Raw genomic sequence first — 16990 nt, 5'->3', positions numbered from 1 at the left:
AAGGTCTTACCTGAGGAACATAGAATAACTTTCCTCTCTCAGGTTTAGTTAGACGTCCTCCAAAAAGAGGCCATAACTATAAAAGGAAAAGGGAGAGAGGAGCAATTATAAATTTCACCATGTAGTAGATTGTATGGCAAAACAAGACAATATCTTGAGGCCAATTTGTACTTACTTCACCAAGAACACGGAAAAGTGAGCTCTTCCCACAGCCATTTGGACCACAAATTAAAACATTGGCCCCAGATCGAACCTGAAAATCAGTCCATGAATTAATAGGGAATATATACTCAGTGAACATTTCTTTTGAGTCAATTTGTTCTTTGCTAACGATAAGCTTTCTAGTTTGTCTATAAATGTGATAACAGGTAGAAGCAGTGGAGGGTTTGGTTGACCTTTCATTTTTGTTTACTGTCAATATTTACTCACTTTTTTCATTTAAAAGTCAATGACTGCCGCTTATAAATTTTGAGAATTCTTGAAAACAAGTATGTGTGTATATGTTTTAAAAAAAAAAGCAATCATACTATGTATGTTCTATATGTTATTATTTAATAATATATCACAAATATTCTAAGTCAGTATACTCAGATTCCTCCCATTCTATTTTTAAATGCCTACAGTGTATTCCATTCTAAGAATGCACCCTGATTTATTTAACTACCTCCTTTTTGTTAGGTCTTTTGCATTTTGCTTTGCTCTTTTAGATAATACTGCAATGAACTGGAATCAGTGAGTGAATTTATGCATTGGTGAGAAATGTTTCTATACAGATCAGATTCTTAGAAGTATATATGCATTATTAATATTTACAAGTGCCACCAAATCGCTCTGCAATGATGTAAAGTTAAATGAAAAAAACGTAATCAAGAGTGGTTAAGTTCTGAGCTTATGGTCTCATATAAGTGTTAATCAACCCTGTGAAGAATCAGAAACCTGGGTTAGAATTTCAGCTCACAACATTACAGAGCAATGTATCACAGCAGGAAAGGAGACAACAAAGGTATGAGTTACTCTAGCTGTGGAACCTGCCTTTGACAAATTTTTTTAACTGTTGAGGCCTTATGTTCTTATTACTTAATTGAATGTATACTTACAGACTGCTCAGTGTCAGGTTCTGCTTTAGGTAATGGAATTACACTAATGAATAAAAAACAAAACAAACAAAACCTGCCCGTACCAGTTTACATTCTAGTGGGAGAGACATAAAATAAAGAATACACACAATAAATGAGTAAACTAAATAGTATCTTAGAAAATAAGTGCTATGGAAAAAAATATATACCAAGGTAAGGAGATTTGGAAGCAGTTAGGGGAGGTTACGTTTTTAAGGTGGTCAGACCAGGACTCATTGGAAATGACAACTGGGCAACTTTGAAAGGAGTAAATTAGGAGTTTATCTAGAGGAAGACTGCTCTAGCCTAACCCTACCCACAAAAAGCTGGTTCAAAGGCACTGAAGCAGGAATGTACGTATCCTTGTCAAAAAAACAGAAAAGAGGTTGAGAAAACTGAGAGGGAGGAAGGAGTAGTAGGAAAAGAGCTGAGAGAAGTAAGAGGTTGGTGGAAAGCAGTGCAGGCAAATCCTACAGGGCACTGGGAGCCACTGAAAGGACTGCCTTTTACTCTGATGAAACACAGAGCCATCAGCATTAGCCATAACAGCCAAAGGTGGCAGCAACCCAGAAGGATGAAGGGATAAACAAAATGTAGACTATACGTACAATGGAATAGGATTCAGCCTTGAAAAGGAAGGACATTCTGACACGTGCTACAACATGAATGAAACTTCAAGAAATAAGCTAGACACAAAAGGACAACTGCTGTATGATTCCACTTATATGAGGTCCCTAGAATAGTCATATCCATAAAGTAGAATAGTAGTTACCAGGGGTTGGGGAGAGTGGGAAATCAGGAATTATTGTTTAATGGGTCCAGAGTTTCTGTTGGTTACAATAAAAATTTGTGGAGATGGTTAGTGGTGATGGCTGCACAACACTGTAAATGAACTTAATGGCACTGAACTGTTTACAAAAAAATGGTTACAAGAGTCAATTTTACGTTATGTGCATTTTTCCACAATAAAAAAATTTAATGGTAGAAAGGGATAAATTGTACATTATGTATATTTTACCACAGTAACAAAAGAATGAGCTTCTTTTTAAAAATGGTTGAGAATGACTAGCCTACCACATAACTGATCTACAATAAAATACCACATCTTCCATACTTCAGTGTTAGAGAATGAACTATACTGAATGATTTTTCCAGAAAAATGAACTATCCCATTTTCCGAGAAATTATTTTTAAAGAATCTTTTTGATGGACTTCCTAAGGAATTACCTATTACCTTTCCCTGTGAAATTGAATATAGTGAATATTTCTGATTATATATAGTAATTTTACTTTACTAAAATGGTGATTCCTTAGGAGCTCCTAAAGTTCAGGGCTGTTAATTAAATGGTTCCCCACTACTACGCTTTGAGTCATATCAATCATATAGACCTTCTTCTGTTCCTAACTGTTCATTGTGGTTTTCACTGATATCCAATACTTCTCCACTCTATTTGGTGCAATATGCCAGGAAATCCAAAAACCAAATTTATAATGACATGTAAAAATAATAATTAGACTTACAGACATCTCTAAGCACTCTCTTATGCTCAAATATCTTGGATTCAGCCATAACTTTACCCCCATGGCTTTTGGTAATGGTGGGCAAACTTCCGATTATGACTCAGTCATGATAAGCCAGCGATAATTTTTCCATGGTAAAGATTTATAAAAATGTCCGCCCACCCCAGCTTAAATGAAGACTAAAACACAAGGGTAACTTTCACTTATGGCCTTTTATAGTTACGAAGTTCTTAATAACACTATAATTACTGAGGTTCCAGGATCGGTTTAAGGGGTCAACAAGTGCTCTGTACCACTATATTTTTACCAATAAAATATTCCCCCAGATATAAGACTTCATCAAAAACAGTTATACACATAAATATGATTTAAGTAAAAAAGAGAATATACAAAAGTATGCTGCTTATGAAGATTCACAGACTTCTTCAAACATTATAAATGTGCCTTACTAAAAAAGTAAAAATCTGAGTAACTTACAAAGTACTATTTTAATGCCTACATTATAATCCACAAGTCTTTAATCTCTGAGGGTCTCTTCAGTCTACATCTGAATGGATAAATACATCTGTGGTGGGGGAGTTTACAAAGGAATGAGGGATAAAATCCCCTATTCTAAAGAGGTATATATTATCTTGTCATTAGGTGACCCAAAAGACAAAATAATCATAAAGCATTAAACATTTATTTTTTGGTGGCCAAGTCTGTTTTATTATGCCTCTTTTCAGGAGAAAGGAATCCTTATTTTTATGTAAGCCAAATGGGTAGAAGATAACTAAAGGTTACAAAGAAGTAAAGGATGTTTGTTAAATAAAGGAAGGTTACATTAAGGAAAATGACAGAAATAAAGGAGAAAAAGCCAAGTCTAACTTAAAACACCTAACTCAGAGAGAGACAGAAGAGGAATATATTACACTAGGCCCAAAGAGCACAAGTCAAAGAAACAGTTTCCACTGGAAGAGAAAACAAAATAAGAATCAACAGGAGAGATCACAGGTCCTACGAAACATGGTCACAAAGTAAAACACAAGCAGGGGCATAACTAGGGACTCAAAAGACTTTCCAACTGAAACCAAAATAAGAGCAAAAAGTAATGGTCTTTCTGAGACTATAGAAGTGAAGCTATAGGGACTAGCCAGAAGTTTATTAAATCCAAACATAGGCACTTTAAAAAGAAGGGCTTCAGGACTAAAAAGAGAGTGACACCTTTAGCATGATACCCATGTGACAAAGTAGGTAATACCTCAGACAATAATCGGGATCTTTTCTATTCCGTGTATCTGTACGTATAGATCCCAAATCCATTCTCCACTATGCTTAATCAAGTATACAACTGTATTGTTGGTGTAATCTATTTCTGCATCAAGACAAAGTGAGGGAAAGTAGGAGAAAGGGCCAAGAGGATTCTTCACTGGAGAAATCCCATGGCCCTCCTTCACCCTGGTGTAACAAAAATGAGGTTCTGAGCTCTTCTTTATCCCTGAAATCAAGCCAGGTAGGTGGCTACCTACTATTCCAAGGGAGCACACCACAATGACTGGCACACCAAGAATTAAATGAGACACTTCTGGGATACTTGGGAGTCATTCATTATTTACCAATTATATTTACACTTTCCCTATGTATTCTTGTGTTTCCTGGCTTGAAAATAAATATGGTAGTATATAATACTCATTGTCAAATAAGTTCAAAGTACTTTGCATAGCTAACATTTTTCATTTTTAAAGTTCCTTAAAAAGAAAGTGGGGATGTACTTAAAAAATATACATTACTAAGAGGAACAAAATCGAGGACTTGCTGAAGATTATAACAATTGCAAAACAAATCCAGTAATGATACTTATTTTATCAACTATCAGACATTTCTTTTTTATTATTATTTTAATGTTTGTTTATTTTTGAGAGGGAGAGAGAGAGAAAGTGAGGGGCAGGGAGGGGCAGAGAGAGGGAGACACAGAATCTGAAGCAGGTTCCAGGCTCTGAGCTGACAGCTCAGAGCCCAACGCAGGGCTTGAACTCACAAACCATGAGATCGTGACCTGAGCCGCAGTCAGACACTTAACTGACTGAGCCACCCAGGGGCCCCAACTATCAGACATTTCTAAAGTGAAAGTAGTTGAAAAGACGCTCCACATAAAACAAATTATAGAAGGCCACTCATGTAGGCATGTGGAGAAGAATTCTAGAGCTGTGCTGTCCAATATGGTAGCCACTAGGTCAGTCACGTGTAGCTATTTAAGATCTAACTTATTAAAATTAAATTTTAAGTGTGGCTACTATATTGGACAAAGCAAACATGGCACATTTCCATCACTGCAGACGGTTCAATGGGACAGTGTTGTTCTAGAGAAATGATATCTAGACCTGGGGAGACAGCCTCCATGATAGGAATTTGTTACTAATCAACAAGATTTTCAGATCTGAACTATTCATAAAGTCGTAACAGACATTTAACCTAATAGTTATAGTTCCTCAGGTCTGGGAATGTCTTATAAATCACAAAACTACGCATCTTTGCTTCTTCTTTTTAATAGCATCTGCTATATCCCCATTTGATTAACAGACCACACTGACTCAGCAGCACTATTCACTTGGCATGAGATGTTACTGCAGTGCTACTGTGCTGCTCTTCCATGTTTTCAGTTATAACAAATTCTGTATTTTGTTTGTATAGGTATAGACCCTCCTGCACGGTCAAAACAATACCAAACCATAGTTTTTTTTTAACTTTGAATAAAATTATATTGCATGTTTAAATATTCATTCCTCACCAGAGATTACAAGTAACTATACCTTCTATCGCTTTCTTGAGACAGACTTCATTTGCAAAAGATTTTTTCATAGTAATATAGGAAACTTTAAAGTTCTGACAATTAAGAAAAATAGATTTCTAAGTGTTTCAAAGACTTACTTTTTAAAACAATTTTGCGGATTCAGAGACTAAGACAAGCCTTACAGTTATTTTAAATATTCAGAAAACAGTTTTCCATTTCACATTCTGAATCTGATCTAAGCTTTTATACAATCATTTAAAAACTTACTTCAAAATTAAGGTCTCGAATCAAGATATCTCCATTTGGCGTTGCTAAAGGAACATGATCAAATCTACAGAGGAAATTGATAAAAAAAAATTAAAATTTTACATTAAATACTAAGCAAATGCAGCTGAAAGAGAAAGGCTATTATGCAGTGAGCAAATGTTTATGGTGCTAAAGAACTTTTCAATACATACTTTATAATGTTATCAGCATTGAAGATCTCTCCAGCACCAGGTATCAAGGGAATGACTTGTGTTCCTTCTTCAATACCTTAAGTGGAAAATAAGTATTAAAGCACCACATTATGTCAGCCAAAATTTAAACTATATGGCCCAGTGCATTCATATTTACCCCTTTCCTGTTGTGAGACCATGGTGCGTTCATATTTGCCTTGATTTAAATCCTTTAGTACTTGCATTAATTCTGTAATCCGAGCAGTAAAACTAAAAAAAACACACATACAAAAAAGTCCTAATGAAAACTCCAAAGGCCATCATATCTCTATTATTTTTGTTATTTATTTGAGATGTAATGACATATGACAGTGTGTAACTTCAAAACTTATTCAAACTGAACTCAAGTTTCCAAAATTATAATTTAGTTTAAATGAAATAACCTAAAAGAAGAAGTCTTATCATCAGAAAGTATGAGTGCTAATAGTGTATGCATGCTTTATTATGTTTCAGTAGGACAACAGGAAAAGGATAAGGGAAGAGGTTTTATAGGATCCCCACCTCAACACATAGTTACTTCTTTTAACAGGTGAGACAAGAAAGTTGTATACCACTAGAATTTTAAGGAAGTTTGTAGTAGATACTAGACTAGTAGACTAAGGACTAGTACTAGTGCATTCCTTAGACATAGGAAGTATGGACCAAGTTCCTGCTAGAATGAGCTACAATGCCAAGTATAGTTAGCTTCTCCGTCTGAGGAAGGCATTTATTACAAGTATGCCAAAATGCCTGCTACCTTCCTATAAACATGGACAAATACGGAAGATTCCTCTCTTTCCTACTTCAAAAGGGAGAAAAGATGAAGTGTTAATATTAGCTGGAAATCACTGTGGCAATAGAGAGAAATCAAAGCTAACGCCAAGACATTGAGGAAATAAAAATAACATGATGGTCAAAGAGAAAGCAATCTGCATCAAAGAATCAAAAGAGTGAAAATCAAGCAGAAACCTTCCAAAGGAACAAAAGCACCCCATCTACCATGAACCATAAAGACATGAGAAAAGTTATTAATAAGCAGGAAGAGTATCCGCATTCTCAAGAGAAACAGACTCCTCATAGCAGTAGACAATCTCCTCTATCTTGCAATGAAGCCCTAAACTGCCATAGAAGATAAGGAAGAATAAAGAAGAAACATGCGGATGGGTCACAGGTCTGGGAAGGATCCGATGTGATCCAATTTCTTCAGAAGTACTTTTTACATGATGGTGTTTTTTACACCATACCAAGCCCTTTATATTAGAGCTTAAAATACTGAAATATTTAATTCCATTTTATGGTCTAAGAACAATTTCACCTAACAGTATGACCATATTTACAACTGCAGCCACAGACACCACGAAGTGACTTTTTACTTTTTACCCATTAAAATCAACTTCATCTGTGTTTATCCTTTGCTAGGTTGCCAGTAACAAGACCTATGGGGAAAAAAAGTACAGAGGAGGACAAAAAAGTTCAAATGCGAAAATCCTCTTCATTAACTTAATTTTCTGTAAATTAAGAAAAGATTGCCATGACTTAACATTTCCCAACTTATCGAATACTAGTGTCCGTAGAGCAGACAGCTTGAGAACCACTAACCTGGTTGAAGGCTCAAAACAGCTGTCTTAAGCAAACATGAAAAGTTTACTATCAGAGAAAAATCTTCTTTAAAGGTCCTAAATCAGCTTCCAGGAGTAGGAAACGGGACTTCGTTGCCCCTTATCTTAACCTCAACTGGGCACAATCATTAAGTATTACACAGTTTTAAAACTTCTCTGCAACTGTTTGTTCATCATTACTAATCTTACTTACCCGGCCAATCTCGTCATCTCACGGCCAGCCAAAACTATCCGACCCAGAGCTTGAGACATTCGCAAAAGCATTCTTCCACTTTGGTAGTAATCCTTAAAAAGAAATAAATATTGGTTTTCACTTATGTTTCTAAGACTAAAAAGCAGCTTTTATTTGTTTTTATATTGAAATTTTCCATTTATTATGACAACGGTTACTAATACTTTACCTCTAGAAGTTCTGAATGTGTACTCTTGACATGTCGAGGATGAGACAAATCTAGGAAAGGACGACTGACAACCAGGTAACCGACAACAGTGGCAAGATCTGACACAAAACAGTTAGGATTGAAACATTAATAACACTTCACTTTTTCCACAAATCTCATTCCACTATCCATTTTAAAGCATACTTACATTTGGCAATTATGCTATCAATGAAGCCCATAGAAAACCGAAACAAAATGAAATTATGTAGGTGCTCCACCTGGCAGAAGCAAAAACAAAAATATATATATTTTGTACGTATATAGAAATATGAATCTACCCTAAAAATAAAAAAATTATAAGATTTATTCCATGAATATTTAGAGTGCCTACGATCTCTGATTACACTGTACATCACATTTTCTTGAGCACAGTGCTGATCACAGAGTAGATGCCACACAAATACTCTATGAAACTTTTTATGCAAACAGAATGGAAATCACATATAAATGATAATGTGGTATTATTTGCACATAATATTGTATTCAGAATATGGTCAGATACATATATGCTGAAAATGATCAATAACTAAAACAACAACAACAACAAAACAGAAGGATGAGCTAATTTAGGTAAAACACTAGCTGCTTAGATTGGCACTCAGTGCTTTGCTTTAGTTGGAGACATCTGGTCTATGCTTTCTCTAAGAATCATATTACACTCTATCTGAACCAAGTGCTAATGTAATCAATGCTGCGCAGCCCTAGTCTGTAGCTTTAATCTCAGTTAAATGCAGTACCTTAAAATAACAAATCTAAAAATGTTTTGTATTCTGCCTTTTTATCAGATTATTCAAGGCCCTGCATGATCTGGCACTGGGCTCTATCCTAAATTTAATCTAAGCTGCTCCTCCTCTCTGAGTTCCAGAAATACTGGTTCCTCAAACATGTTCCTGTCTTAAGGCTTTCCTTCTGTTGTTCTCTTGGCCAGGAATACCATCTTCCTTGATATTTCTATCCTGTGACTAACTTGCTCACTACATGCATGTCAGGGTGGCTTACTACCTCTTGTGAAAGTACAATGACTGGAACATTTATTCACCAAATGCCATGTGTTATATGCTATGTTCAATGCTGGAGATACAACAGTGAATAAAACAGACAAGGTCCCTGAGCTCATGGAGTTTACATCCTCATGAAAGAGACAAACTAGAAAACAAATAAGATAAATATAAATTGCAATATATGCTTTTAAAGAAACAGATCGTTAAATCGGGAAGGCCATTTCACATAGACTAACCAGAGAAGGCAAGGGCACAATAAGCTGTTAACTTTGGGGCTAAAGTCTAAGGATAAGAATAAGCAAGCCATGTAAAGAGTGAGCTGGTGAACAGCAGCAGTTCCCTGGAAAATTACCCTAAATGCATTTTATCAGTAAGCATTAAATATAAGTCAGTCACATTATCAGTCACATTAAATATAAGTAAGGCAAAAATCCAATTTCTGAAATAAGGAATTTAAAAGGAGTTTCCTTAACCTTTTTAAATCACTTCAAATATACACTTAATTTCACAAACTTCCACTTAAATGTAAGCTCCTTACAGGCAGGATTTTGTATGTCATGTCCACAATATTACCAGCACCTGGAACAAGCATGGGCACCTAGATGGCACTCAGTATCTTTTAAATGAATGAATAAAATTCCTTGAATTCAAATTTTCCAAATGGCAAGAAAAGAACTGATGTATGTACAGTTTTCACAAGAAACAATGTTTGGAACCCTAAATCAAGTGTCAACCAACTATATGGCCCAAAGTACAAATGCAGCCTGCCACGTATTTTTGTAAATAAAGTATTACTGGAACACAGTCACACCCACTCATTTACATAGAGTGTAGAGTTACTTTTCAAGGGCAGAGCTGAATAGGTACAACACAGACCATACGGTCTAAGAAGCCTAAGCTACAGATCTACTATCTTGTCTTTTACAGAAACAGTTTGCCGACCCCTATTCTAAATAATAATCATCATAATAATATCTTCAAGAATGCTACAGAAACCAAAGAATTTATCTCTAAATAAGACGCCTGTGCATCTCTAAAAATACACTGACAATTATTTTAATAAATAAATAATGTTTGTAACGGGAGGCTTAATACACTAATAGGATAGTTTTTATTCTTATATTTTTTATGAAAACACAGCATAAAAATACTTCATAGCTGTTTAAAAATGAATAGCTTAAGGATTAAAGATATATACCTATAGATACAGATAAGCACGGGCCAAAAATAATCTTTCCATAAATACACAAGCCTCAAGCATGTTATCTTACCAGTTTTCGGAAGACTGAGTGGATTGTCTGCTTTTCTCTCTTATTTCCATTGTAAAAGGCAATTTCTTCACTATTAAAGAAAATAATTTAGTAATTAATTTTAATATTATCTATGCCTGAAAAACAACTGAAATAGAGTATTTGATGACTGAATATTTTATTGGTATGGACATTTAGGGGGTGCCTGGGTGGCTCAGCAGGTTAAGCATATGACTTCGGCTCAGGTCATGATCTCCTCACGGTTTGTGGGTTCGAGACCCACGTTGGGCTCTATGCTGATGGCTCAGAGCCTGGAGCCTGCTTCAGATTCTGTAGCTTCCTCTCTCTACCCCTTCCCCACTCATGCTCTGTCTCTGTCTCTCAAATATAAATAAACATTAAAAAAAAACTTCAGTGGACACTTAAGACTATAGGCTTAATGGGTGTGTCTTGCCACAGTTCTGTGCTGGAGATCCTGCTCCAAGCTCAGCTGACCAGAGAGCACAGGAACACACACCTAACCGGATCACAGACTGAACTGCAGCCATATGTTGCATATGCCACCTGTAGCCTGGTTGGAAAAGATGTGCCGGGTGAGTCCTCAGAAATTTAATTAATTTCTTTAATAAAAAATAAGAAGGAAGCTGCTATGATATATAGGAAAGCAGGGCTGGGACAGCCATTATAGATGACAAATGGAGTACAGACCCTACACACAGGAGGGAGAGGATAAATAACAGGTAGAAGAAGCTACTGAGCAATGCCATGACATGCAGCCTTTGAAAGACTGAAAAGCAAACCAACTCCAAATGATTTCACAGTGCCAGCTTCCAGGAGGCCCAGCTGAACAGTCATTCTTATTCTGGGAACCCCACCATTTCCTCACAACAACTCTCCTTTTCTTGAGCTGGACTGAATGGGTCCATAAGGGCCACAAGAATCTTGACTAGAAGAAAAAGGGCATTCTTACAGATGAAGAAAGGTTCAGTGCAGTTAAGAAAATCTGTTGTCATACAGCTAGCAAGTCAAGCAGATAAGATTGTAAACCATACCTGACCCTCAAGTCTAGTCTTCCCATACATCAGTATGATGTAAACATTCCCAGAAAAGTAGCTCTTACAGCAGAGAAAAGTAAAGATTTACATAGGAGTCTAGAGGGCAGAGTTGAAAAGCCTTCAATAAACACCCAATATTTCCTTAAAGTCTCTTTTTCCCTTAAAAATTTATGTGAATTGCATATTCTACTCCAAAATGTACCTGCATTTTTCCCATTATAAAAACAAGGTAGCTCCTGCCTCAGCCCCTTCAAGTAAAATTAACTTCGTATAAAAATGAATCACGTTTGACCTGTGTTTCACCATTTCCTTGACACAATCATATAGAGCCCCAGGGTATCAGAGTTCCAGTTTAAAAACAATTCTATACCTATAATTAGTTTCTCACTACCTTCTACCTCCTCTGCACATTTAAGCCCATGGAAGAAGATAAAGTGAACATTCCACTGAGTCATTTTAGCCCCAATCTAAAACCTGAAAGGGCAAAAACATCCTAGAATACTATGGTTGGGCATCTACCATTAATTCTCTTCCACATCCTTCTTCCTAAGAGAACTCCAATTTTCTTAGTTATCTATCTACAAGGAATGAGTTCCATTTGGTCTCAGGCAATCACTTTACTGTGACTGCTTCAGACATGGGTAAGTGATAATTCTGGTCAATGAGAGGTGAAACAAAGTCAGCCATGGGACTTCCGGGAAAGTTTTCCTGCTCTCGTGAAGAGGTGGCCTGTTCTGATTTCTGGACTTTTTACAGGGGAGGAGTGCTGGTGACATCTGGAACTGCTTCACCATCTTGTAATCACAAGAAAACTTAGGCTGAGGAAAAGAGGAATGTACAAAGGAGGGCTGAGCCAAGAGAACATAAAAGAAGAGCCAGAGCCCTGATCATGCTGTGCCTGGAACAGGCATCTTATGAGTTCTTATGTCAAGTAGTAAATGTCCTTATTGTTACAGCCACCTGAATCAGGGTTTTCTGTTTCTTGTAAAAGAAAGCATTCTAGCTGATACCATCTTCCATTCACTTGGTAAATCACCTCTCTACTCAACCAATCATCTATTCCTCAGCCTCCCTACAGCACAAAATTCAATTTAACATTGGTACCATTTTAGCAATGCAAGGAAATAAAGGAAGAGGGAATTATTAAAAGAGTAATATTTTTAAAATATTTTTTAAGTTTATTTATTTATTTTGAGAGAGAGAGAGAGAGAGAGAGAGAGAGAGAGAAAGCAGAGGAGGGGCAGAGAAAGAGAGGGACAAAGAGAGAATCCCAAGCAGGCTCCACACTGTCAGCACAGAGCCTGACCAGGGCTCAAGCCCACGAACCATGAGATCATAACCTGAACTGAAGTCAAGAGTCAGACGCTTAACCAACTGAGCCACCCAGGTGCCCCTAAAAAAAGTATTCTGAATAAGTCTGTAAATGCTTATGGGGTACTAAATAAAGATCAGGATTCTCAAAATGAGGTAAGGTTGACAGATTAATACATACATACATTAATACATGAGAAAATTTACTGAGTACAAACTACATATCAAAACCTGTGCTGGAAGCTTTGTATATATTTCATATTTAATCCTCACAACAGCCCTATATTATCTATCATAAACAAGAAAAGTGAAGCTATAACTAACTTGCCAAAAGTTGTATAATATATAACTGGTAAATGGAGGAGGCAGATTTTGAAACTAGTCAGGCTGGCTCCAAAGCCTAATGCTTTTTCTTCCTATTTTGGAAACTATCTGGAAAATAGGAAAATAGAGACAGATGCAGGAAGACTGAAATACTAAGAATTCCCAACAGTCTCAAAAGTATTTGTGGATAAGCTGAGACAGAATTTTCCTTGAAGAAGTATTGTAAGTAAATCAGAATTTGAATTATATTTTGAGCATGTTTAAAGTGAAATGAACAGAAAATTAGTCAATAAAAGATATGAAGAGGTGAACCAAGGATACTACACAGTTAAGAAAAACAGTTAGAAATGTGGAAGATTACTCTTGTATAAAACTGATTATCTTTCATAATGTATATTTTCAAAAGAGGGAAATTCACAAACACAGTTTTAGTAACACTGTCTAACACACTTTTTGGAGTTAACTTATATGACATCAATATTCATAAAAACACATTTTTAATACCGCTAAATTCCTTCATTTTTTAATGATTATTATTATTTTTTAATGTTGGTTTATTTTTGAGAGAGAGAGCGGGAGCAGAGGAAGGGCAGAAAGAGAGGGGGACAGAGATCTAAAGCAGCCTCTGTGCTGACAGCACAGAGCCTGATGTGGGACTCGAACTCACGAACCATGAGATCATGACCTGAGCCAAAGTCGGACGCTTAACTGACCGGGTCACCCAGGTGCCCCACAGCTAAATTCCTTTAATACATTGCTCCTTACCTGTTGGTGATGAGCCGGGAATTAACGTATCTATACTCTCCCTCATACTTTTGCTCAGTTATTGTCATCTTACCAACGGGTCTTCTAAGTCGAGTTAGAAATAGCCCGGAAACAATCAAGTAGGCCATCATACTTGCTGGGCCCTATTATTATTGGAAGAGAGAATATACAAAGTTTAAGGATATCATAATACATTCACCGGATGCAACATGTACAATTTCTATAATTAGCTCCAGTGGCTTTGAGAAAAACTGCTCTTTTGGTTAATTTTTTCCCCTTAACTCTTTTTTGAGAAAGGACACACTGGGCATTTCATCCTTTTAACTACTCATCAACTCTTCCTCCAACACTGTACGCTCTCCTGAATTTGTTCACCCAAAAATTCTTAATTGCAGTCTACACTCTTCCTATAGCATCTAAAACTCTTCTGATGAAACTCTTCCTGATATTTCCTTAAGATTCCACAGAAAGTCTCAGACCTCTTTTTTTTGCCTTCTCCTGGAATGTTAATATTCCCTGAGGTTTCTTCCTTAGATCTCTTCTGCCAAATTTTTATCTCTACCCCCATCACTCTTAAGAATCCAAGACAATATCTCCAAGTAAGTACCATACACTTAACACCTCACTACTCTGTAGGGCCTCAAGCAAAATCCCCCAAGCCAGCTCTAATTGCCCTTCCCTCTACATCTTGCCTGCAGCTGCCACAGCTTGTAACTTGGTGAGTCACCACATCACCCACTGACCAACCCAAGGGATAAGCTTTAAGCTCACCTCTCCAAGTTCATCACAGGTACTCCCTCACTCCCACCTATATCGTATGTTCCGCCATGCTGAAAAAACAACTTCCTGAACACGCCATTCAATGAAGTTGTTCTTATGCCTGGCAAACCTGACATATCTAATGGATGCCTAGTCATCCTCCTCAGAGCAGCTCAAATATCACCTCCAATTCTTCCGGACACTAAAGATTTTATTCAAACTTCTGTTACTGAACTTAGCACTCGACCTTATAATAATCTGAATATCTATTCTTTTATTAGATTGTAAACCTTCTTCAGCAGGAACTGTGTCTTATTCATCTTTTTATCCTTACCACCTAACACAAGATGTGTGGACTATAATGTGTATTCAATATTTTTTAAATTAAATATGATTGATTCAATGCAGTTCAACAATTACTGCAAGAATGGGCAAAGGAAAGAACTAAAACATAGTTTCTACCTTTGAGAATCAGAATTGGGTAACAGGGATACATGGAAAGATTATTTAAGTATAAAAATGTACTAAGTACCATAAAAATATTGGAGCACACAGATGAGAGGCATTAGGCCTATTCACTTGCTTATAGTAGAAACAAACTAGAAGAATGATTAAACTTGGATCACAGGGTAGCAAAAAGTTAGTAAGGTAGATAAGATAATTCAAATAAAAAACTACTTTCTCAGTATTCTGGAAAAAAAGCTAAATCCACTATAGAAATCATATATTCTCAACTACAAAATGTGTACACATACACATGCACATATATATACAATGGCCACATTATTACATGGTTGTGTGATAAATATGTAACAATAATGTATTAAATGCCTAAAGTAATACTTCAATGAGAATACTCAGAGAAAATCTAAAGGTCATTCTTACCAACACGAGTATCAGAAAGACAGGGTAATAAGGCTCATGAGATAGTCAACCATTTACATTTTTATAAAATTATATATGATGTAATAAACAGTTATAGCCACTCTAAAGGTATTTCTGACATTTTAACATTCAAGTTTCATATTAAAATGGCTGCCTCCAAATCTCTTCTTATTTAGCCATTACTTTACAACAGTAAGTACATGTATGTCATTGTTAAAGCACTTCTGGTTATAAATGCCACAGAAACTTTCCAAGTATCTGCCTTAAGGAAAATTAAAACACCAAATTAGAATACTTTCTAAGTCTCTAGTACAGTATGAGTTTATAAACTAGACTTTATTAGGTACATGTCATAAAAGCACATTCTTTGAGATATATAAAAACTCCTACAAACACTCCAGCTATTTACAACACCATATTAGAGCAATTTAAAAGAGATTAAACTCACCTGAGCTCCTATTGCACTTGTTAACTTGAAGATATACAAAACTATGTCTAAAAATGGCTGTAACGTAAATATTAGAAGGTAAGGAATTAAAAAGAACTGGAATGCATAGATATATAGCTAACACAACAAATATAAAATACTATTCAACATTTAACACATAGTTGTCAACACGCAGAATTCCCACTATATATAATGTACTATAACAGTATATAGATCAACAAATACATAAAAGAAACAGTTCTTAAAAACTTAAAATAGAGACAGCATGACCAATGTCTACTGACCATCAAGTGGGAAAAACATGTATCACCTTCCAACAACTAAGGAAGCTCTACTGTGATATTAACCATGAGTAACTCAGTAGTTTCTCAATGTAGTGTAAAGACACTGAATACAAGGACCTAAGATGGAACCCCAAATCTAGTACCACCTTTTCTGGTTTCTATATATCTGCACCTATAAAACAAAAGGCTCTTTCTACTTGTAATATTGTTTAATTCTATTACTTTATCAAAACATCCATGTGTTGAAATAATTGAATGAGCCTATAATTTTCTGATAGTTTAAAAAAAGAAAATAAAGAAACTTACCTTACTAAGATTTGAATACAGATCAACTACACTGTTACAAAACTTTTCTACATCTTGTGTAAGCAGCTGGTCTGGATTGGCTATTCTGTTGTCCAGATTTCCCATTTTATAATATGTGAAAGCTCTATAATAGCAGTAAAAAAATGACATTAAAACAAACAATCACACTTTAGCACATAGTGTAAATTCATAGAAACAGAAAAGTCTGGAGCTGGAAGAGTCCCTAAAGATCGTCCTAACTGATTTTAGAAACAAGGAAGAACATCCAGAGAAGGATGACTTGTCGATTAACGGAAAGGCCCGTAGGAGAGTCTAAATTACTGAGGGCTTTCCCTGTATGCTTCTGGGTCCAAGAGCAATTCCCTTGAAAAACATATTCAATACAAAGGAAAAACCTCTATATCTCAATATCATAAGCATTTCTATTCAATTTAAGCATTTTTAATACAAAAATAGGTTATCACTTACTGGAGATACTCCTCATAGAGGTATTTAGTTAGTCTTACGCGGAAGCACAGTTTGAGCTCATTTAACCCAAACTTCAAGAAGTTATTAACCAGAGAGATCTGAAACAAACAGATATTACTGGTTTCACTACATTTCTACTTATAAAATTACAATTTATTTCTCTTTCATTGGGTATGTCCCTAAATCCTATGAT

General features: G+C 35.9%; 1 protein-coding gene across 14 annotated transcripts in view; it reads right to left on the bottom strand.

Moving 5' to 3' along the window:
- Nucleotides 1-16990, bottom strand: part of ABCD3 (ATP binding cassette subfamily D member 3) — a 163833-nt gene that overhangs the window by 13561 nt on the left and 133282 nt on the right. For all 14 annotated transcript variants that reach the window (XM_053214481.1, XM_053214488.1, XM_053214489.1 and 11 more), the window contains 13 exons: nt 16798-16895; nt 16330-16453; nt 15740-15796; nt 13648-13790; nt 10214-10283; nt 8090-8159; nt 7903-8000; nt 7695-7786; nt 6022-6113; nt 5865-5940; nt 5674-5737; nt 176-253; nt 11-76 (listed from right to left, as the gene is read on the bottom strand). In XM_053214481.1, the coding sequence (XP_053070456.1) occupies nt 11-76; nt 176-253; nt 5674-5737; nt 5865-5940; nt 6022-6113; nt 7695-7786; nt 7903-8000; nt 8090-8159; nt 10214-10283; nt 13648-13790; nt 15740-15796; nt 16330-16453; nt 16798-16895 (1128 nt within the window). The remainder of the gene's footprint in view (nt 1-10; nt 77-175; nt 254-5673; nt 5738-5864; nt 5941-6021; nt 6114-7694; nt 7787-7902; nt 8001-8089; nt 8160-10213; nt 10284-13647; nt 13791-15739; nt 15797-16329; nt 16454-16797; nt 16896-16990) is intronic.

Source organism: Acinonyx jubatus, chromosome C1, assembly GCF_027475565.1.
Source record: "Acinonyx jubatus isolate Ajub_Pintada_27869175 chromosome C1, VMU_Ajub_asm_v1.0, whole genome shotgun sequence".
In the NCBI taxonomy this organism is placed as follows: Eukaryota; Metazoa; Chordata; class Mammalia; order Carnivora; family Felidae; genus Acinonyx; species Acinonyx jubatus.
This window is presented reverse-complemented; position numbering and strand designations above follow the sequence as displayed.